Here is a 24,877-nt window from a genome sequence, read left to right as displayed (position 1 = left end):
TAATTTGGTGTGTGTCACAATCAGCTGGAGTGCTTGTTAAAGTACAAATTGCTGGGCCTCATCCCCAGAGTACCTGATTCAGTAGGTCTGGAGTATGGCCCCCAAATGAGCATTTCTAACAAGTTCCCAGGTAATGCTGGTTCAGATGATCCAGATATCACATTTTGAGAACTACTGCTTTATATTATTTAAATACCACCTACATTAGGATTATTTAATCACTTAAATCAGAGAGAAATATATCTAAATAATACAATCTGAACAGTTAAGGGAGAAGAATTTTTAAGGTATCTATATTTACAAGTGTAAAAGTTATAGTCTGGCTTTAAAAAGTGAGATACTACAATTCTATCTACAGAGTTGGCATGAAGATCTGCTTTAGTCTAGGTTCCCAGCTTAGCTTCATAAATAAATGTTCAAAGAGGTTTAGCTGCATAGAAAACTGTATATCTAGTACCGGGAGAAAACGTAATTGTTATTTTCTTTGAAGAACCCAGATAAGAATCTAAGTATCTTCACCCAGTTAGAGCCTTTAGCTATATATATAGTTATTACTTTATAAAAAATTTTACTAGTTGATATTTTACTCTTTGTCTAACACACATTCCCATAATATGCTCATCTTGGTACTTTTAATTACTTTGTTTTCATCTATGCAATTACTGATTGTTTTCCCAATTTCTTGGAGCTTTTTTGTTTTTTGGTGCAGGGGGAGGTGGAGGCATTTCTCATAGCACTGAACACAGTGCTAGATATGAATTAAGAATCAATAAATTACTCATTAAATGAATTAATAAATGAGTAAAAGATTTATATCCCATGGAAAATGAAATAGATTTTAAATGAAGATATGTTAATGATACTTAATACAATATACATTTTGATGTCATCTCTTATTTCTAATGCACAAAACATGTTAAAATTTCCCCAAAGCTGCTGTGGCTACTAAGCAATTTTGCTTAAAGATATGTTTCTGAATTCCAGTGTCCAAATTCCATTTTCTTTCCATTTTGCTGTTATGATTAATTCTTCATTAGAATTCCTTCTTCAGTTTATTTTTCCAAATTCTGAGACATCTTCCAAATACACAGTTTCTTTGAACTGTATCTAATGTACATTTTCATACTTTTTTTTGTCTTCCTTTTAGTTTGCCATTCAGTAGAATGCTGTCTTCTCTCCAGTTGTTTATTTGGTAAAATCATGGCAAAATTTAGAATCCAGCTAATATCAATATTACTCTGAGAAGTCTGGGTTTAATTTTGTTAGAGTAAACAGAAATGTGCCAAAGTATTTTCAGTCTACTCAACATCACTAAAAACTTGTTAGGAATAGCAATATATTTCAGAACCATGAGCTCTTTTAAAGAGAAATTTATATTCTTCCAAAGTTTCTCATTACTTCTTTTTCCCAGAAATTTAGTATGTAGCACTTTTTACTTTGTTCCAGTCTGATTTCAAACTAGGAATTGGCTATTTCAACCTATTAACTCATTAGTTTATTCAGCATTTATTATATGTCTATTAGATGCCAAGCCCTATACTTGTTTCTAGGGATATAGAGATGATTACAACTGCCTTATAGGAATAAACAACCTAGAAGGAAAGAGAAAACTAAAAACAAATAATTGCAGTTCAGAACCAGAGCAAGTTGAGAAAAAAAAAAATTGCAGTGTATTATGACATATGCAGTAATAGTGATAGGCATAAATTTATAGTATACCTATTTAACTTAGCGTCTGCTCTTTAAACTTTAAATGTACATTATTCTTTTCTTCTTAGGTCCTTTTCCATGTGATATATGTGGTCGTCAGTTTAATGACACTGGAAATTTGAAACGCCATATAGAATGCACTCATGGTGGAAAGAGAAAATGGACTTGCTTTATCTGTGGAAAATCAGTACGAGAAAGGTGAAGAATTATCTGCACATCCAGAAAAATCTAGTACTGTTATGTAGAAATAATTAACAAATATGATTTATAAGGGTTAGAGTAACATATGACGCAAAACATTTGAATTATGTCTTAGTTTGAAATATAAGGAGAAAAAAGGAATTATATAAAATATAGAAGAACAGAAAGGTGACAAGAATGACTGGTTTGGAAGCTATAAAGCAGATTAATCAGTGGTAAGCAACTCAGCAGATCTAAGAAAGACAAATCTCAAAGTGGCAGTGGAGAAGTGTGAGAATGTAGGTTATATCACAGAATCTACAAAAGGTATAGGAACTGGCATTATTAGGTAACTCTGGAACTGGGGTGAAGGAGAGGTAGAACAAGGAACACTGTAGTAAAAACTTTCAAAGTTAGATCATTTTATTTCCTTCTACCATTCACATGTGCCTTTGCTCTTGGGCACCTCCCCTTGTCCCCACAGAGTATTGCTGGACTGGAATGTGCAGTGTTGTTTCTGGTGCTTATAACAAAGTACTTGGAACTGGGAAATTTTTATGAAAACAAAATGGATTGCTTACAGTTTCAGAGGCTGGGAAGTCCAAAGACCAGGGAACACAGATGGTGAAGGCCTTGGTGGTGGCGACAGTGACCTAGGGGCTCACATGGCAGAAAATGGCAGAGGAGAGAGAGACTGACCTCCTCATTCACTCTCCTTCTAAAGCCCTATAAACCATGCCCCTGACCACCATTTTTAATGCATTCATCGTGGCATGGTCCTACAATTCAATCACCTCTTCGAGACTCCACCTTTCAATTACTATAATATTTCCCACCCTCTTAACACTGTCCTGGTGGGGATCAAGTTTTGAGGGGACATGCAAGCCTAGGCAGTACAAAAATGTTTTATATCTTAACCTGCATATAAGTGTTTAATACTATTCTTTCAATAGTACATTTACATTTTATATACACTTGAGTATATAAAACTTTCATAATTAAAAAAAAAATAACGGATGACTGTGATGATGGAATAGGAAATCAGTACACTATACAGTGGTCCCCCTTTATCTGCAGTTTTGTTTTCAGTGGTTTCAGTTACCCATGGTCAACTGCAGTCCAAAAATATTAAATCGAAAATTCCAGAAGTAGCAATTCATAAGTTTTACATTGTGTGCCATTCTGAGTAGTGTGATGAAATCTCACACTGTCTGCTTCAAGCCTGCCTGGGGTTTGAATCATCCCTTCTTGCCCGTTAGTAACTTAGTAGTAGCTGTCTAGGTTATCAGATCAGCTGTCATGGTATTGCAGTGCATGTGTTCAGGTAACCCTTATTTTACTTAATGACCCCAAAGAGCAAGAGTAGTGATGCCGGCATATTGTTGTAATTGTTCTATTTTATTACTAGTTATTGTTAATTTCTTGCTTTGCTTAATTTATAAATTAAACTTTACCATAGGTATGTAGGAAAAAGCATACTGTATATAGGGTTCAGTACTATCTGTGGTTTCAGGCATACAGTGGGGTTCTTGGAACATATCCACTGCAGATAAGGGTGGACTACTGTATTTATGTAAAAACATTTAGAGATTGATAAATTATAGAGTTTATTATATACATTATAAATTTATTTTTCCCCTTAAAGATCTTTTTGTAAAAATAAAAAGCAAACAAGCCATGAAAAAAAAAAACCCACCAAAAATAATCCTTCCATCTTTTTACTGTAACTACTTAATGGGTAGGGGTGTAGGAATATTTTTAGAGGTATTTTCTGCAAAGTTGGATATTCCTGCAGACTCATTTGTCAAGTGTTGGTGGCCTTTGGAGAAGAGCACCATCTGCTGGCAAAGCTCTGCCTTCATTTCAGATTCAGCCTTTAAACTCACTGGATATGGGATTGAAATAAAAACCAAGTAATAGTAACAGCTGAAGGCCTTGCAAAAGTTGGTCACATTTGCCTTTCATCTTTCCCCCTAAAATAACTTTGTCCATCTTTACTCAGCACTTTAGTTATATGAGAAAACTCTGAATGTTAGAACCATAGGAATTGTAGAGCAGTAATGGTTACACGGTCGCCCATCCAGTGTCAGTGGGGCTGGAAGACTTAAGAATAGCAGTAATTGTGTCCTTTAATAAGTTCCTTTTTCACATCAGCACCAGGAAGTTAGAAATACATGTAAAGTTTTCTTTGCCTTAAAGCATTTTTCCAACAAATATTGAGTACATATTTGGAAGGAATAGTACTGATAAACAGGGTTCCTTAAAATATTATTAAACCCTCTCCACTAATATTCACATCAGTTTTGACAGTTGAACAGTTTTTATTTGTACCTCTTGAAAGTTTGCCTAAGTGATATAGTTAAATCACAAAGCAAACCAATGGCAAAGGTGGAAAAAGTTTTTTTTTTTTTGTTTTTTTTTTAAAGAGTGAGACATAACAAGTATGTTTGTATGCTGGTGAGAGTAGTCCAATAAAAAGCAAACACACTGTAGGAGGAAGAAGGGAAAATTGCCATAATATCTGTTAGCTTGAAAATCTTTCTAGTAAGCTTTCTGGAAATATGTGTTTAATATATACATTGGCATTAAAATAATCTTTGACTAAATATATGTATATATATTTTAACACAGAACTACTTTGAAGGAACATTTGAGAATCCATAGTGGAGAAAAGCCTCATCTTTGTAGTATTTGTGGGCAAAGTTTTCGTCATGGAAGCTCCTACAGGTAAGTAAAGCCATTTTTCCCCCAATATTAAGTAAGCTAAAATTACATCTCTATTTTAGTTCTATTATTGTTGCTTTAAGTTTGTTGAATTAAAACATTTCTTAGCCCTTATGCTATGCAAAGTTGTGCAAAAAACTTCACTGAATAGATTTTTTCCCCCTACAATTTCTAATATTATCTTCATCCTGTGTTAACAAATATTATTAAATATTTTCTTATCACCCAATTTGCTGATATACTTCATAAAGTTACTATTTAAATATTTATTTCATTACTTTTCTTTGAATGAAAAGTCATTAAAACTCTGGTGTTCCAAACTTAGTGTATTTCCTTGCTCTTTATTATTAAAAAATAACTTTAGTATGAAAATATGGCAAAATTAAAAACTCTGGGATGCTCAATTTTAGAAAGTCTTCTATGCATTAATTGTAACTGTAACTTATTTAATTACTTTTATGGCTGAATTCCTGACCACATTTGCAGCTTGTATTAAAGGTGTTTTTTGTTTGTTTGTTTGTTTTTGTAGCTGGCCAGTATGGGAATCCAAACACTTGACCTTGGTGTAATATAACACAGTGCTGTAACCAACTGAGCTAACTGGCCACCCTTGAAAAGTTGTTTTTGTTTTTTTTTTCAAAAATAAATAATGTGTAGCTACTTATAGTGAAATGCTTGTACAGTTTTAATTTTTATTAATGCTCTTAAGAATATTAATCTTAAGGCTTTAATATTTACACTTTCATTTATTTTAGTAGAACTCTTTTTAAGTTTTAAAGAATGTCTCCCCTTTAGATGCAGTCTGTCAGTTTACTGGTTTTAGTTATGGTAGAATCAACACCTATTTTGACAATTTGAATGGAAAAACTCTTCCTTTTATTAGGATGTATATAGATAGTGGATTATGGGGGATAAAAATAATTCAAGTTAAAAGAATTTTAATAATCTAAAGCTTTTATAATCTGTCTTTGGGTGACTATAAAATGAGCCACATTTTGTTCAGTGAACGTGAAGAAAAGTAGTAAAATGTAATTTTCATAAAGTTGAGTTCTAATAAAATATAGTAAATTCTCAACTGTCATTTAAAGTAGTATCAGTTGCCTAGACTAGAATTAATCCTCTATTATTTGCTGTATCATTTGCTATTATTATTTTATGCTTAATCATTTATGCACTTAGCCCATTTGTGTGATTTTAATTCCTTCCTGATTTCCTCCTACTTTGATATCTCTGGGGCTTGGACCGGTCAAATAGATAACAACCCCAGCTATTTGTTGAATTCGGTGAAAGAAATTTAGGATCTAACAAGTCAGGAAGGAATATCCAGAAGTGGTTGGAGCATGTGCAAGTGTTGAAATGCCTTTTTGGACAAGGTGAGTAAGAACCCTGGGATCGGATGGTGAAAGACTAGGAAGGACTCTGAAAGTCATAGAAACAGTGCAAATAAGGTGTGAGGATAGTTGAGTAGACAGCCCAATTTTCATTATTCATTAACAGTCTTTTTCCTTTTGTGTCACCAGTTTCAGTGGTCTTCAATTTTTTTTCTTTGTAGACTTCACTTACGAGTACATCATGATGATAAAAGATATGAGTGTGATGAATGCGGAAAAACATTTATTCGTCATGACCACCTTACAAAGCACAAAAAAATACATTCAGGTAAGCTGTATTTTGTAATGCTGTTTCCAAATCTTTTTTAAAAAACACCTGAAATGGACATAATATTACATCACGTTTATATTGGCATAATATCATATCATATCATATCATGTTGATAATTTGGTATACGGAGGTTCTTCAAAAAGTTTGTGGAAAAATATAATTAAAATAATACAAATCTCTCCGCAAACGTTTTAAAGTACCTTCGTATTTTGGTTACTCCTTTATAATGCTGATTCTAAAAACCTTTTTTAAAAAGCATTTAAAAGGGACATAATTTTATAATATGTTCACTGCATTTTAGTTACTTGGTTACCTTTTGTGACTACAAAGTGTATTTTAAAGTTTAATTTTAAACAAATTCTCAAAATTTACATTTTGCATATTATGTGGATATGTGCAGTAATTGGGATGGCACTTCACTAACGGGGAGCAGCCATGATAATATTTCTCATTCGATTGGATTTGAGAAGAAGTTAGCAAAACTTAGGTGTTTAAAGGAAAATGATTATAATTGAGTTAAAATTTATGTTATAGTGAATTTCGAAATCTTACCTTTGGAAAAGAGTAATAATCCTGATCAATTTCAGATCTTTATACTGTATTATAATTTTTATATTCTGGGGATTTCTTTCATATTTTCCTCTCAGATTGATGTTCAGGAAGTGCTAAGAGAGCCAACTATGTGAGCACAATAATGGGAAAGAGCCATCTCTGTGAGCACAGTAGAACAGGTGATTATTGTTATTATTATAAACATAATTTGAATATAAAGTATGCAGCAGGTAGTAATTATTTTCTTAAATGATCTCAGTGAGACAGGTTGCAGTTGTTCTCATCATTTATAAGAGATGTTAAAGGTCTGATGACTTTTTTCATTGGAATTGAGCATTTTTGTTTTTAGACGGAGAATTCTAAATTCCTAATTCTACAAGTCACATGCTTTAATTGCACACTGGTATTGAGACAGTGATTTTTAAAGACCAAGCCTTTGCAGCTGAACGTAAAAGTAGGGATGAGAAATTGGATTCATCTAGAATTTTCCATTATATTTGTATTCTGGCTCATTGCAAATGTAAGAAATCCCCACAGATGAAAAATATTTTAAAAGTAAAGTACAGAGATCTGAAAATGTTCAGGTCCTTTTTATAAACAGTAAAAGCTTCATCTCAATTTAATGTATGTTTGATGTCCAGACATATATTTCCCTAAAAATCCCTGAATTTTGAAGTAATTTCACTGAAATTACTGTAACATTGAAAGGTAAGATTTGAAGTTTACAGCAAAAAGCTGATGACTCCTTCTCTAAGTGGGGAAAGGGTTCACATCCATGAAATTAAGAATAGGTTCTTTGAGGAAAGATATTTGAGAAAGGGATATAAAGGAATAGCCCAGAATAAAGGGTGCCTTTACTTTCCTGGTATATTTCCCACATGTGATCTTACTGCTTGGTAATTCGTTTCAGGAAAAAGAAAAAACTGAAATGCATATCATAATCAAAATATTTTGGTCTTTGTTTTAAGGTGAAAAGGCTCACCAGTGTGAAGAATGTGGAAAATGTTTTGGTCGTAGGGATCATCTCACTGTTCATTACAAAAGTGTGCACCTTGGAGAGAAAGTGTGGCAGAAGTAAGTGAAAAAGCAAAATTTCTCATGATTACTACATTACTCAAATCTTGATTGGAGGAAAATTATAACTTTTCATTTTTTTTAATTGGGGATAGGTTAACCAGCTTTCTTTCTCTAGCTTCTATAGATTCTCTGCAGGTGTGAAGAAATTGAGCAAGGCATATTTTTTCTTACTTGTTTTCACTTCATTCAAAGGCTAAGAGGGTAGACATTGAAGTCAAATACTAATATAAAATCTTGGCATTCTTTGCCAATATATCACTTATCTTTGGTTTCTGTGGCTATTTGAGAACTAACCATACTGCCTATATATTATATTAATAAGACACCAATTATTAGGAAATGTGTGTAGTCAGAAGGAGGCATATGCTGTTTTGAACATCAACTTTTTAGTACAATCCAAGTTTAACTGAAGTTGCTGAGTGTAAAATCTTCAAAGAATTCATGTTCCTGAACTTGGTATTTGGGGTAAATGATAAGTAACAGATATGTTCTAAGGTGCCAAGAAACTTAGTTTAATAGTCCTGAGCATGATCAACAAAATATACGTAGCACATACATAAAAGAGGTAAGTAAAAGGCCAATTTAAAGAACAGTAGGGAGAGTCTTGGTTTGTATTCATTTTTTACATTTTCATGTATTGGGTTATTTATTTTATTAACTTTATTCAGTGATTTACTCATTGAATCAATGCATTTATTGTATTCATTCTACTCTGGTATTCATTATGTGCTAGGAATGGTGATAAGTGCTAAGTTCTGGGATTTAAAGATATATGTGATGCTGTGAAGAAAAAGAAAGAGAATAGGCAGAGAATAGACTTACAGCCTCACTTACTCAGGTTCTATAACTGTTATTCTCAAGGCCCCTTTATACTCTTAAAAATTATTTAATACAGGAGCTTTTTAAATATGTTGTATAATATAATAAATATAATATATAAATTATATTATTTAAATTATATAAACTATGTTAGAAATTAAAACAGAACATTTTTTTAATTAGTTAATTTTTTATTACTATATTTATCATTACATAATATAATCATTTTTGTGGCCCTTTACCAATTTAAAACTGAAAAGAATTTGAAATATTCATTAATTTATTTAAAATAATAATATGCTCATCATGTGCTAACATAAATAGAGATTTTTGAAAAATAACTACAAAACAAAACAAAACTGCAAGTTAGAATGTGAAACAAGATTAATGAAACTTTCATATAGTAGTCTGTTACATTCAATCTATCAGTTTGTCTTGTACTTTGAATGGATTTTTTTACCCAGGCATATCATCATGCATTCGTTATTTGGAAAATGTGAGTTAACTGAGTTACACATATTTTCCAAATGTTAGCACATTTCACAATACAGTACCAAAAATCACATTTGTTAATATTGCCTCTAGTCTCAGAAAAGAGTATTGGGAAGCTGTCAAGACCATAATGGCAGATACAAGTTTTTCGAAGTTCTTATGTTAGCTTCAAAGCTCAAATTTTGTCAGTGATAGCAAATATTGTCAGTTTCCCTTGAAGCGACCTTGACTTATTTCAGTTAATTTTCAAGAGGTGTAGTAGAAGTGCTTTACGTATACTTGCCGTTTCATCACAGAGGGTACTAAAAAGGCTGAGTTCTGAAAGGTCAAAATTTAATGAAATTAGTGATTTTACTCCTTCATCACATTTTTTTTTTTCTGTGAATACATGGTGGTGAAGAATATAATCACTGTTAGTACATTTTTCGTACCACTACCTTGTTTAGAGATAACGTGCCAGCAGTTTTCTCCCCTGTTCCTTTTGCATCATAGTATCAATGTCAACATAGTGAAAAAAGACAAATAATATCTTGCTATTATTTTAAAAATAATTTTAATCTTGTGGACACTATGAAAGGGTTTGGCCGGGGGCCTGTGGACCTAACTGCTGGCCTAGGTAATTGTGAAACTAGAGCATCTAGACTCCACTTTCTTCTGCAGGGGCTGGCTAATGGCGAATTTAGAATATGGAGCCTTACACACCATTTGTACTTATCCTATGCTGATAAAAAGCCAATGAAGATTTTAAACAAAAGAGTGACACAGTTGGATTTTTATTTTAGGTAGATCGGTCTTATTGATATATGGAGGCTGGGTTTGTGGTGGATAAGTCTGGAGGCAAGTCTGTCAACCAGTCAGACAGTTGATTATAAATCTAGGAAAAAGATGATGAGGAACTAAACTAGGGAATATCATTTGTAATGAACAGTGGAAGATAGTTATTTGAAAAATATTTAAGCCTTTCTTGGCCATATTTGATGATTGACTGTGGGGAATGAGGTCGTAGGAGCAGTCACGGATGATACCTGTTTCCAAGCGCATGTGGGTCATTTCAGTCTCTGAGATAAGAGAATAGAGGAGACAGAGTAAATTTATAGAGGGAGATGGTGAATTATTGTTTGGTGTGTATTGACTTGGAGATGCTCGGTACAAACTATTGACATAAAGTGTGAGATAGGTCGGAGTCTAAATCTTAGGAATGAAGTCTGGGGTTTGTATAGACTTAGGGGTTGTGAGCATATCAAAGCAGATTATCCAGGGGGAGAATGTGGAGAACGATGAGGATTAGCACCCCTCCAACCACCAATTATTTTCTAATCTTTTCTTCTAAATTAAAGAAAAAAAATTTTTAATTCACTTCTTCACTTTACATTCACTGTTGGAAACTGCTGTAATCTGACCTCTGATTTACTATTCTTTTCAAACTGCTGTCAGTATGTCTTCCTTATTGCCAAATCCATTAAAGATCTTTGAGTACTTTTTTTTACTGCGTGTTTCTGCTTTATTTGGAATTGTCTATTCCTCCTTCCTTTGAAAATCTTTACTCTTCAGTGTGCATGTGAGAATGGAGAGATATATGCATAGGGCATTACTCATGCAGGGCTTTGCATATTTTATCTTTAAGTCAACTGTGAGGCAATTATATTTGTGTTCAAAACATCACTGTTCACAGTGCAGACCAAGATTTCTCAGCTGCAACACTGTTGACATTTTGGACCAGATAATTCTGTGCCTTGTAGGATGTTTCTCAGTTATTCCTGGTCTCTCTACCCACTAGATGCCAGTAGCACCTATTCTCTTACTCCTAGTTGTGAAAAAACAAAAATGTCTTTAGGTATTGACACATGTTCATGGGGGACAAATTTGCCCCCTGTTGAGTACCACTGCCTCTTTCTCTGTGTGCCCATGATGACCCTGTTAGTATCTTTATTTCTGTTTACCATTAATATGAATGGAATAAGACAAACCAAGCATAGTGGTTAGGAGTCCTTTGCTAAGGTTGTTGATGACACCCCCAATTGACTAAGTCCAAATTATCTTTTTTAATGTTTGTTTCATCAAGTTGAAGTAAATTCCTAGAAGACAGGCCTTTGCATGGTGTCTTGTATATGTTGGGTTGGACTAATTGAGAAATCTGAATGGTATGTGAAACTTAGGTATATACTATATTGCCATTTAATTTTGGTTAACAATGTGCTAAAAGTTCCAGTGAAACTCAATAATTATTCTTCCACATTTTCATTAGATATGACTTGCTTCCAAGGTGAGATTATATGTTTTTCCCAATAACTGCTACTTAAATGCTATCATTTTACAAATATCTTCATCCTCACAATTAAATTTTCATTTTCGGATTGTTAAGCTCATAAACACTTTCTGGGCATTATACTGTGCTGCCTATTACTAACTTTTGGGTAATGTGTAGCTTTTTTTCTGTCTGTCTATAATACAAATAAAGGACTAGTATTTCATTCTTTTTTTTTTCTTTTTGTTTTTGGCAGCTGGCCAGTCAGTAAGGGATAGAAACCCTCGACCTTGGTGTTAACAGCACCATTCTTTAATCAAATGAACTAACAGGCCAGCTCTCATTCTTTTTTATTTAGGTATCATTTCATTTTATTTTATATGTAAGTTCAAATTTATAATATTTATTTGTAAGGAAGTGGACCAATGCGAGCAATGTCACTTTTTTGATAAATGCAGATTTTGAGATTGCTGCAGTTTCTTTTCAGTCAGCCTCAGCATCTGTTTTAATTTAATTATGGTATAATTTACATAAAGTGAAATTTACCTTTTAGTATATATTCTTTTTTTTTTTTTTTTGTCTTTTGTCTTTTGTCTTTTTCCGTGTCCGGCAACGGATCGCAACCCTCAGTGTTGCCCCCGTACCGGACCGGGGACCGGCAACGGGATTGCAACCCTCGGTGTTGCCCCCGCGCCTTGCTCAGCCAGTGAGCGGGAACCGGTCTGTATGTGGGATCCGAACCCTTGGGCGGGAGCGCCGCCGCGCTTCCCAAGCGGTGCACCTATCCAGTGCGCCACCGGGCCGGCCCATATATTCTGCAAGTCATGTAATCATCACCACAAAAAATAGTTCCATCACTAAAAAATTTCTGCTGTGCCCTTTGGTAGTCAACCCCTATTTTCCCCTTAACCCACCATTGATCTGTTTCTGTCCCTATAATTTTCCTTTGTATATTTTAATAACTAATAATAATAAAAGTCAGTGACTGGAAGCAGTTGAGAACCTGAAGACCTCTTTTTATGGGTTTGTTTGTTGAATATAACTTGAGGAGGAAGAACCAGAGGCAAACTTAATACTTAAAAAGTATTTCTATGTTCCTTTGGTATTCTATGCTTTGTCAATATGAGAATTATATATGCAGTTGTAAGTGAAGTTGTAAATTATATTTATTATATTATTTATTAAAATTATATTACAATCTCATATTAAACCTTTTTATTTTCTTAGATATAAAGCAACATTTCATCAATGTGATGTTTGTAAGAAAATTTTTAAAGGCAAATCAAGTCTGGAAATGCATTTTCGGACGCATTCAGGTAAAACTCAACGGGTAGTTTATATATATATTTTTTGTATAATTATTCAGGAGTAAAATATGGAAGTTTAAGCTTTGTTATTCTTGGCTAAATTTTCTTTTGTCTTTTCCCCATTAAGATTTTACTCATTATACTGAAGTTTATATTATGAATAAGCAATATTCCAATCTTCTATTCTTTATTATATAAGCTTCAATACTTTTGGGTATCATTTCTTAGAATTTGGGAAAAGTTTCTGCATAGGGAATTAACTCATCTTTTAACTCTTATTTTCCCCTTTTCTGATTGTTTTGTGGTGCCTCTTTATTTCACTTTTTGAAGGCTTTTCTTAGGCTCTGATTATCTTTTTCTTTGATTTCTTTCTCTTTTAGAAGAGTAATGCAAGTATGATCTCATTGACGACCATGTTTCTATTGGATAGTTTCATTTTTACATAGCTAGTCGTGATTTATAAATAGTTTCCACAAATGGTCATATTCTAAATCTTTACCTTTTTCCCCTTGGGAATGCTACTACATTTTGAAACAGAATATGTTGGGTTGTTTCTTATATATTGTTTTAGAGTGCCTTGACATATGTATTAACAGTTTTTAAAGTTTTTTTGAAGAAAGAAGCCCATTTATGCATTTATGGTTACTTTGTTTTATATTCAGTTTGGATTTTGTCAAGCTGCTGCTCTGGCAGAGAAAAACAATTTATTTCATAAATATTAGGATGAAAATAACTGAATTTGGGCAAAGATTTGCAGTAAAGGATTTATTACTGATATAGTGCTGCCGTTTAAAACAAAATTACACTCCCTCCAAATGAAAAAGTCATTATTTGGGGGTCATAAATAGGAGTGTAAAATGAGGAGACTGTACTAATGCTGTCTTCCATATCAATTACAAGTAATAAACCTAACAGAACTCATGACTTGAAAGAGATGGTGAACTTACAGAAAGTTAATTTAAGACTTTTGGTAATTTAAGAATTGTAAAACTTCAGGAATTATTCTAGAGGAGAAGTTAAGTAGTGCTGGCTAAATTGCATTAAAACTTTTGAAAACATTGTTTTATAATAATTGATTGGTAACCATCTCCGGATATCTCATAGTTAACTGGAATTATAGACAGGTGTCTCTACCCTTTGAAACTTGAAGAGGTTAGCTCTGTTATAAAATAAAACAAAGATCATGGTTGTTATGAAATGCAAGGGAGAAATAATCTAAAGTAGGGATCAGCAAATGTTTGTAAAGGGGCAGGTAGTAAATATTTTAGGTTTTGCAAGCTAGAGGGTCTCTCTCACAGTCACCCCACCCTGTTATTGTAGCATGAAAGCACCCATAGATACTGTGTAAACAAATGAGCACGGCTGTGTTCCTTTAAAAGTTTATTTACAAAAACAGGTAGCAGGCTGGATTTAGTTTACAGGCTGTAGTTTGCCAACTCCTAATCTAAAGTGATTAGCATGCTACCCACACGGGACTTCACAGAGTGGCTGTTCCAAGAACTGTTCACTGTGTTCCCAACTCTATTATTAAGATATATAGGTCCGGAAACTTAATTTTATCTGTGTACTGAGAATTATAAGTATTTTGAGTAGTTCTTCATAAAAAGCACTGGAAATAGATTAACCAGAATATTGGCTTGTTAGTTGACTGTCTAGAGAATGAGATATTAATGTCTACTGGTGAGGTGTCCTTATCAAGGCAGCATAATTGCTAAATCTATTAATCAGAAGAAAAAATGCCAAATGTAGGTATAGATTAAAATTAGGTAGTAATTTCGTGGAATAGTTTATCCAGGAAAATGGTGAAGGATATTGAACCATCTTTAACCTCACAGCAGTGTACCTCTCGTAATCAGAATAAGTTTGTTCTCCAGATTATTTTTCCTTAGTCAGGATGCTGTTAGTGGATTTTATATACTGCCGAATTCATGTTTTTTGGAATCCCCTTAACTAGATTCCAACAGACCTTTTCCTTTCTATTAGTATGTCTTTACTCCAGATGAGGTACAATATAATGGATTAGTTTTAATTTTGGCCAGGTCAGTGAACTTAATTGCTTCAGAAGAGTAGGTATAATCAGCAGATAGCCCTAGGGCTTGCAAATAATAAGTGATCAATAAATATTTGTTGAATGGGTGAATTTATCATGTTTTCTTATGACTACCCTCTAATCTCTTTTACTTTTTTAAACTACACAATTAGAAAAATTAGTTGGAAAATGTATATTAGATTTTCTTCTACAAATGGCATATTCTCATCCATATGTGTTTTGTTTGTATAATCCTCAGAGAGTAGTGATTTCATTTATTCTTCAACATTTGTCTTATTGAAACATAATAGGTTAGTTAAAATTACCATAAAGCTGACGAAAAATTTAGGACTTGGTTTTAGCCTTGGCTTATTTTTCTATTCAAGGTGAATTTTCTTCGTAAGCTATTTTTTTGGAGTATAGCACATAAAGTGCACAAATCTTAAGAACAGCTCAATGAATTTTTATAAATGAATATATCAATGTAGCCGCCACTCAGATCAAGGTGTAGAACACTACTGGGACTCCAAAAGCATCTTCCATGGTCTCCTTGCAAATAATGACCATTTTGACTTATTTCTCCAAAAATTACTTTTGCCTGTTTGAACTTTATAAAAATGGAATCATATAGTGTGTTCTCTTTTTTTGTCTGACTTCTTTCACCCAGTATTATGTCTGTGAGATTCTTCTATGGCAATAGTTTGTTTCTTTTCGTTTTCATATGAATACATCACAATTTATTTATCCATTATCCATTCTACTTTGATGGACACTTGGCTTGTATTTACTTGGTTCTATTATGAATAAAGCTGCTCTGAACATTCTTGTCCATGTCTTTTCATACAAATATACATTCATTTCTCTTGTGTATATGCCTGGCCCTGGGATTCCTGTCTTATAGGATATGCAAATATTCTACTTTAGTAAACACTATTGAACAATTTTTCAAGGTAATGGTGTCAGTTTACACTATTACTGGCAGTGTACAGGAGTTCTCGTTTCTATACGTTTTTACCAATATTTGGTATTGCCTTTTTGAAAAGTTTATCTGATGGATATTTAACACTATCTGAAAGTGGCTTTAATTTGCATCTCTGATGAGAAATGATGTTGAGCACTTATTCATATGCTTATTGGCTATTTGAATATCTACTTTTATGTATACCAGATTAATTCTTCTGTTCATTTTCATAAATTGCATTGTCTGTCTTTTTCTAATTGATTTGTAAGAGTTCTTTCTATATTCTGGATATGAGTCCATTGTTGGATATTTATATATCTAACAATATATATATGTGTATTACAGCTAGCTTCTCCTACTCTGTGACATACATTTTCCCTCTAATAGTGGTATCTTTCAACGAACAAAGGTTTTGAATTTTAAAGAAGTCATGTATCTTTTTTTTCTTTATAGTTACATTCTTCTGTGTCCTCTTTAAGAATCTGCGGCTTATCCTAGGATCTTAACGTTTTTCACTGTAACTTTCTAGAAGATTTATTTTAACTTTTATATTTAATTTATTAACCCTCTATAATTTATTTTTGTATTTGTTATTAGGTAAGAGAGAAAGTTCCCTTTTTTTTATTTTTACATGTGGTTACCTGGTTGCTCTAGCACTATTCATTGGAAAGAATATCATTTTCTTGTGGTGTTTCATTGGCATATTTGTTTTAAATTTAATGATCATATATGTGTGGGTTTTTCTGAGCTCTATATTCTGTTCCATTGGACTATTTGTATATCCTTGTAGTAATACGATTCCATTTAAATTACTATGACTTTAAGTTCTGATATGTGGTAATATAAGTCCTCCAACTTTGTTCTTTTTCAATGTCTTTATTATTCTTGTTCTTTTATGTTTTTATATAAATTTAGAACCAGTTTGTTAATTTTCACACACAAAAATACCTGCTGGGAATTTATGTGAATTTCATTCAGTCTGTGGTTAGCTTTTCCTTAACTGATTATCTTTACAGTATTGAATCTTCCAATCCACGAACACATTATATTCTTCCTAATGGAAGTTAACACTTGTTTTTTTACCTAATGGAAGTTAATATTTGTTTATGGAAGTATTAATACTTTTTTTTACCTAATGGAAGTTAAGACTTGTTTTTTAAAAAATTTCCTCAAAGATGTTTTATAGGTTTTGTATTAATATCTTATGCATCCCTCTTTAAAATAGATTTACAAAGATTTGTCAGCACTCTTTTCTGTACTGTTGTATCATCCATTTTCTCTTTTTACTTCCAAACCTTCTGTGGACATTTATTTAAAATGTGTGTCCTTGAGTATTATTTTGTTATCCATTATGATAATCTTTGTCTTTTAATTGGAGTTCATTTAAATTATATGTAATTTCTCATTTATTTGGGTTAGAATTTATCAGCATTTGTGCCTTCTGTTCCTCAGTGCTTTTTTCTCTGGTCTTCACTTCCTTTATAATTGTCAAGTGTTTGAATTATCAATTTTTCCCTCAATTAGCTTGTTAATTAGACATTCTTAAACTATTCTTTTAGTAGTTACCTTGAAGATAACAATGTGTATTCATAAGTTATTAGAGTCTACCGTACCTTCTAGAGAAGATAAATAAAATAATTGAAATTATTCATCACTTTACAGACAATGTAAAAACTTTGGGACACCCTTGTCTCTCTCACCTTTTATGTATTATATGCATTTTAATTCTATGTGTATTTTAAAGTGGATAAGACATTAATTTTTCTGTTTTAAATAATCAATATTATTTAGATTTAACCGTATACTTACCCTTTACTGTTCACTCCTTCCTGCATTATTATTCTTCCACCTGGACTTATTTTCCATCCACATGAAAAACTCCCTTTGGTGTAGATCTGCTGGCACCAAATTCTCTTAGCTTTTATTTGTCTGAAAATGTTTTTATTTTACTTTATGGAGAATTTTTTTCTGACCATAGAATTTATGTTATAGTTCTTTTCTTTCAGCACTGTAAATATGTCATTTTTTTCTCTTCAAGCTTCTTCTGTTTTTGTTGAAAAATATACTGTCTTACTGTTACTCCTTTGAGGAAATGTGTCTTTTTAATTTGCTGCTGTTTTAGATTTTTCTCTGTCTTTGATTTTCAGTAAGTATTTTGTGAGGTTTGTAGAATTTATTCCATCTATGACTTGATGTCTTTCTTTTGTTTAGCAAGATTCCCAGCCATTTTCTCTTCAAATATTGATTGGTTCATATTCTCTCCTGTTTCTGGGACTTTAATTACATGTATTGTTAGATCTTTTCACTTTGTCTTATATATCTCTCGTGGGTTTTTTTTTTTTTTTTTTTTTTTTTTTTTTTTTTTTTTTTTTTTTTTTATCCTATTTTCTCTGTATGCCTCCACCTGGATATTTTTATTGATCTAGCTTCCATTTTACTAATCATTTCTTCCGTGGCATCTAATTTGTTGTTAAATTGATCTATTGAGTTATTAATTTCAATTGTTTTATCTATCATTTCTAGATTTGCTTTTTCTGCGTTGATTCCAATTCTCCAGTGAAATTTTCTTTTTCTGTATTTTCCTGAACATATTAAGCATATTGATTTTAATGTCCCAATCTTATATGGGTAATATTTGATTTACCTTTGGGTGTATATATTACCTTTTTTTCTTCTCGGCATTTGATCATTTGGTCCTGGTTCTTGGCATGCCTGGTAATTTCGTATTTAACTTTAGATTTTATGAATCAAAAATTACAGAAGCTCTTAAAGGTGTTCTTTCTCAGATAGATTTAATATTCTTCTCACAAGCAGATAGAATATGAGATGACCGTAATCTATTTTTAGTTTATTTCTGGTTTGCCTCTCTCCTAGTTCATCATCATTCTGGGATCTCGAGTGAAAGTATGGCGTTTTTCCCCGAGTTCCCCACTTTGGTGAATCCCGAACTCTAATCTCTGTCTCCCTTGTACCCTAGAGATTTCTGAAATATCTGTCAATGCTTTAGACTCTTAGCGCCTGGTTTCAAGCTGTCTCACCCAGCAAATGTTCATCTTAGGAGTTGACAAATAGAGATATTTTGGTTCATTTCTCTGTTGTTCCTTCCTTTCCAGGACTTGACCCCTCAAATCCTTGGTAGTCCCATACTCCAGCTTTTATCTTCCCATTCCAGTGAGATTTCCTCAAGCCCTAGACTGCAGCTTGGCTTCTGTTTCCCCATACACTGAATCTGAAAGTGCGCTGAGTGGAGAAGAAAGCACCTCCATACCTTTCTGTGTTTCCGGAATCTTCCTCCTTTAGGCTCTGGCTGACTTGGTTGTGTTTCAGTCTCTGCAAAGAGTAGGTTTTTTATTTTTGGTTATTAAAAAATCTTCCCCCCTTATCTTTCCCCCCTCACCAGCAAGAGGCATGGTGTGATATAAACTACTTTATCAAGTTTGAAATAAAAATACCTTAAGTTACATTTTTTACATACTAATTTTTAATATCTAAAGGTAGCTGATCCTGTGGATGGCATTTTTTAATTCTAAAAGCTCATAGATTACTATGAGTTTAGCTGAGAAATAGTTTACATCTCTTTGCGTGTTGTTTTATTTTCTTCTATACTTAATAGGCTCCTTTCTGTAGGTCTCAGAAGGAACCTTTTCTTGGTTGCCTCATGTCTCTGGTTTATGTTCTGAAGGTGCACCCAATTTGGGTAAATTGTTGTTAAATAGATGATTTTACTATAGGAAATCTCACTGTAGAAAGTATGTTTCTTTAGTCTATTCCTCCTTTCATCAAGTTCATTGTATTGACCCTTTCTACTTGTGTATTTTTAAGCACTCTAGATTTGCTTTTTACATTTAATAATGTCAACATTTTCTTTAAGAATTTTTGTCTTTTTACAAACCCGCATTGATTTTTCTATTGAAGATAGCATTTGTTTAAAATAATAGAAATTTCTCAGAGGAATATGCCTGAGTCCCAAATTTTAAAAAAATATTTGTTGCACATTAGAACTCATTGACTATGACTCTAAGTTACAGAAAAAATCTTTGCATTTATAAAAGCTTTTTAATGAAGATGCCCAAGGCTCATGGCCAAAGGAGAACCAATACCTTTTTCTTTAAAAATAAACTGTATGCTTCTTGCTGTCATTTGTAATGCTGTGTAGTATTTTTCTTTTTTTTAAAAAAATGGTAGAATCCCCCTTGCACCAATTTTAATGCCAGAGATTTATAGAAAGAACTTTATAGTTCCTGCATTTTGGAAATATAACTTTCTGTTTCTCACTTAGAACACTCTTCTGTGAGCTTTTTCATGTTGTCTCTGATTCTAGGCATTCACTTGTAAAATCAGATGTCAGATGCAGTCTGTTAAATAAATGGTTAAAAATACTTTCATGTCAGAAATGTTACTCCCGTGTCTCACTTTCCTTCTAGTGACGTTAGTAATACTGCTAGTCCAGAAACACAAAGAAGTCTAATAGTACAAGAATCCCAGTCTGTATGAATTTCATCAGTGGTATTTGAAAGTTCCAGTGGGCTACAAAATATTAAATAATAATATTCAACAAATAATTATTTGATATTAGTGTTTCAACATGAAGATGACAATCATCCCTTAATTTTTTGGGTGAATTGATGATGTTTTAAATGGAGAGATGATGAAGATAATGATATCGACAAAGGCATGTAACAATGTATAATTTTCTCATTTGTTTTTAAAGTGTGCCTTTGTGTCTCTTGCAGATATTAGCATGTCTAGTTCTCTGTTGCTGCTATCACAAATCACCACAAACTTACTGGCTTAAACGATACAAATCTATGATCTTACAGACACCAGGCTAAAACATAGGTGTTGGCAGGGCTGTATCCCTTCTGTGGGCTCTAGGGAAGAATCTGTTTCCCACTCACTCAGGTTATTAGCAGAATTCAGTTCTTGGAATTGTAGAACCAGGACTGAAGTTCTGGTTTATTGCTCTTATAAGCTGAGCACCTTTCACAGTTTCTAGTGGCTACCTTGGGTCCTGGCTCACTTCCATTTTCGAAGCTAGCAGTTCAAGGTTGAGTTCTCATTTCACATCTCTCCGATCCATTCTTCTTCAGTTATTGGCCACTTTCTAAGACTCTTGTGATTAGATTGGACACCTACCTGGATAATCCAGTTAATCTCCCCATTTTGAGTTCTTAACCTTAAGCATATCTGCAAAGATGTTTTTACCATGTAAGGTAACATATTCACAACTTTCGGGAATTGGAACATGTACATCTTTGAGGGGCCGTTATTCTGCCTACCACGCTGGCTAACCTAGGAATTTGTAGTGTTTTATTAAAACAAAACAAAAAAAGGAAAACTACAGTGTGACAACCTGACTCAGAAAGATCTGAAAAGTGGTCCAGCTTCCATGTTCTTTCCCCTGATCAACTCTCCTTATTTTGACCTTAAGCTAGAGATGGATATTACTACTTCTCGTACAGATCCAAAGAACAGCTTAATCGGAGTTGATGTTTTGGTTTTTATCCTCCTTGGGTGAGAGGAAATCAAATGGTTTTATTTAACAGACCTTTTTGGGAGCTATAGTGGGATTAAAAGTAAGCAATAATAATAACAGTTTAGGTGTGGCAAGCACATACGTGTGCCAAGTACAGTGCTAAGCACTATTACTTTACTTTCTTATTTAATCCATTCATCAACTCTGTGAAGTAGGTACTATTATTATTCTACATTACAGGTGAAGAAACTCGACTTAGAAGTTGAGTAGCTTGCTCAAGGTTTGGCTAGTTAAGTGGTATAGCCAGAATTCAAAATCAGATTTTTTTGATGTTTAAGGTCACTCTCTTTACCAGTTTACTGTACTGTCTACATTTTGTGATGACGTGCAATATTACTATTGTTAAATTCTTGCAAGTATTCACATGGAAAATTTGCTACTTAAAGTCATCACCTAGTCAGGTGAGTGCATTTTACATTGAATTTCATTTGTGTTCATACAGGTGAAAAACCATATAAATGTCAAATTTGCAATCAGTCTTTTAGAATTAAGAAAACTTTAACAAAACACCTGGTTATTCATTCTGATGCCCGACCTTTCAACTGTCAGCACTGTAATGCAACATTTAAGCGGAAAGACAAGCTGAAATACCACATTGACCATGTTCATGGGATAAAATCTCCTGATGATCCTCTCAGTACTTCTGAGGAAAAACTTGTGTCCTTGCCTGTAGAGTACTCATCTGATGATAAAATCTTTCAGACAGAAACAAAACAATATATGGACCAGCCCAAAGTTTATCCATCAGAAGCCAAGACTATGTTACAGAATGTGTCTGCTGAAGTATGTGTTCCAGTAACCTTGGTTCCAGTTCAGATGCCTGACGCTCCGAGTGATCTGGTACGTCATACTACTACACTTCCACCGTCTTCTCATGAGATCCTGTCACCACAGCCACAATCAACTGATTATCCACGAGCAGCTGATTTAGCTTTTCTGGAAAAATATACTCTTACTCCTCAGCCTGCAAATATAGTTCATCCAGTCCGACCTGAGCAAATGCTAGATCCTAGAGAACAGTCTTATCTTGGAACATTACTGGGCCTTGATAACACTGCTGCTGTTCAAAACATTTCTACTAATGAGCATCATTCATGAGTAAATCTAAACATTCCACAGACTTTTTGATGGTGATGTGCTAGTAGTAGCCAAAGGATGATGGCTTTTAAATTAGTAGGGCTGCTATTTTTTCATTTTCTCTAGTTTCTCAAGTCCTCAGAACAGTTTCAAATTAAGAAAACTATGTGTTTCTGTTTACTGATTATATGAATATTTGGACACATTTTCTGATGTAACATTTGAACATTTTTGTGATTTTTAAAGATTATTCAGTGCTAATTTTTAATGAGTTCTCAAACTCTTAGAATTATTAGCTGCTGACATTATGGGGATTTTTTTTTTATATCATCAGTGGAAATTTTTATTCATTAGTCTCATTTCTATTTTCTCCCTTCCCCATCTTACAAATAAGTTCAAGGACGATGTAGCCTTTAAGAAGAAATGTAAGAATATACTAATAACTGCAACTCTTTCTTATTCTTGCTTAAGGTTCATTATTATTTCATCTAGATTTTTTAAACTGAAATTAGGAATTTGAATTTATAAGGAAGTCTTAAATTTCTATGTTGTTTTCCATCTATTCATAATTTTTAATTCCCCATTATCTTTTGGACTGCTGACAGACTCAAAGCCAGAAAGCCAAATAATGTACTAGTAGCTCATTAAATGTAAGATTGAAATAATTATCCAGACAATTGGTATTTGCCTATACTGCTATTATGAATAAAAAATGCAGATATAGGTCTAGGCATTAAATTATACAAGTTTAAAAAGGGTTAAAAGAAAAAGATGACAGTTTTAGCTAGATAACTTTCAAGGTAAGTTCTCCTTTTATACTTCACCATTTATTTCAGAAACATTAACAGTGTATCACATCAACATATCCTCATCTCACTAAGGAAGAGGCAATTATAATTACTTTTGGTTTCATTTACTTTAGCTGATTGAAACTCTGGGAAACAGAATCTAGATATTTCATGTATAATTGTTAGAAAAGGTGCCAAACAAATTATAGAAAAGCTGCAAACTACTTGTATGCAGATTAACATGCAGTCCAGATCTTCATTTTTGCTTTTACATGTCTAATGTCTATAATTATCCTTAGTTTTTATTTTTGCACAAGACAAAAGTTGAGGACTTGGTGAAGGGAAATAGCAGTTATAGCAGAACTTACTGATTAAAACTAATTGAGGAAAAAGTCAGAATTATAAAATATCTTTAAAGACATGCACTTTTCATATTTTCAAGGCAATTTAAACTTAAACTAGGATGGTGTTTCCTAGTAGGGTTGCTTGAGGATTAGACTAGGCAGGGTTGATTTATTATCAGCATGTCATTCGTATGTAAACTACTGGAAAATAGCAGTTTTTAAAGTTTTCTATTTCACTTTTGTTTACACTCCTGATTGCTTTAAGCACTTTTTTTGTGTAAACTGTAAAGTCTGGCCTGGCCCTTGTGAAAAAAAAATCACAAATAAAATAATGAACTTTTAATGAGTAACATTTAACCATCTAGTAAAGGGGGGAACTGTTTGCTGAAGCACTTAAGAACTGAAGGTACTTTACAGGAACATTGCCATGCTAGTGAAGATAAAACGAGAAAAAAAAAGTTGAGAATTGAAGCAGTTAACCAAAGTAGCTCATATAGGTTATAAAACCAACCTGAGTTTTGCCTCATTTATCAAGGATTGGTTGTGATTATCTTAAGACCAGACATAATTACTGTATTAATTCTTCTTTTTTAAAGCATTTTTATTTACTTTGTGTGGAAATGTTATATCTGGGGTACTTACATGATTGGGCTTGACTATATGAGGTACTGTTAGTCTCTTAGTCTTTCATATTGACTTAAAAAATACATATCTTTATGATTTTTATCATAAAGACTTGCAAGATTGTAACTAAAAAGTCTTACTATAATGCAAAGAAGTTATACTTAAAAATGTACCCTGCCTTACTTGTAAGCTAATGTAGAAAAGTTTGGACTTACAAAAAGGCAAACGGTAAATATATGTATATGTATATGGTATATTATATGTTTGGTGGCAGAAAAAGAGGATATTTCATTTTCACATTGAAAAGAATACTTCGCTCTTTGAAGGCATTTACGTTAGGGTTCTTTTAATAATAATATCCTAATGCTTTAAGTATATAATTTAATTGTAGGAGTTGGTTTACATGGAACTTTTCTGGAATATGTCTCTTATGTTAAGTGAAATATAATTGTATAATTGTATTTAGTTATTATTCTAGGTAAACTTGAGTAGTGGTTTACTGTTTTATAAAATGCTTTCACATATGTTATCTCATTTGAACCTCATGACCAGCTCTAAAATAGAAAGGACATGCTCTATTATCATTTGAAAGATACAGAATCTGAGGTTAAGAAAAAAGGACTCATTTAAGCTCACAGGTCCATAGTGGCAGAGCTGCTAGTAGGGAAAGGAGAACGCTAGCATTAATGAATGCTTACTTTGTGCCAGGCACTACATTCTCTCATTTAATCTTAACCCAGTCTGGGAGGT

General features: G+C 33.0%; 1 protein-coding gene across 1 annotated transcript in view; it reads left to right on the top strand.

Moving 5' to 3' along the window:
• ZBTB41 (zinc finger and BTB domain containing 41) overlaps positions 1-22,617 on the top strand; it is a 38,825-nt gene extending 16,208 nt beyond the window's left edge. The window contains exons 5-10 of the mRNA XM_008588759.1: positions 1,779-1,908; positions 4,522-4,617; positions 6,167-6,273; positions 7,797-7,902; positions 12,689-12,777; positions 21,737-22,617. Of these exons, the coding sequence (XP_008586981.1) occupies positions 1,779-1,908; positions 4,522-4,617; positions 6,167-6,273; positions 7,797-7,902; positions 12,689-12,777; positions 21,737-22,392 (1,184 nt within the window). The 3' untranslated portion in view covers positions 22,393-22,617. The remainder of the gene's footprint in view (positions 1-1,778; positions 1,909-4,521; positions 4,618-6,166; positions 6,274-7,796; positions 7,903-12,688; positions 12,778-21,736) is intronic.
• Positions 22,618-24,877: the final 2,260 nt, after the last annotated feature.

The sequence above is a fragment of the Galeopterus variegatus genome, unplaced genomic scaffold (assembly GCF_000696425.1).
Source record: "Galeopterus variegatus unplaced genomic scaffold, G_variegatus-3.0.2 Scaffold5021, whole genome shotgun sequence".
NCBI lineage: Eukaryota > Metazoa > Chordata > Mammalia > Dermoptera > Cynocephalidae > Galeopterus > Galeopterus variegatus.
This window is presented reverse-complemented; position numbering and strand designations above follow the sequence as displayed.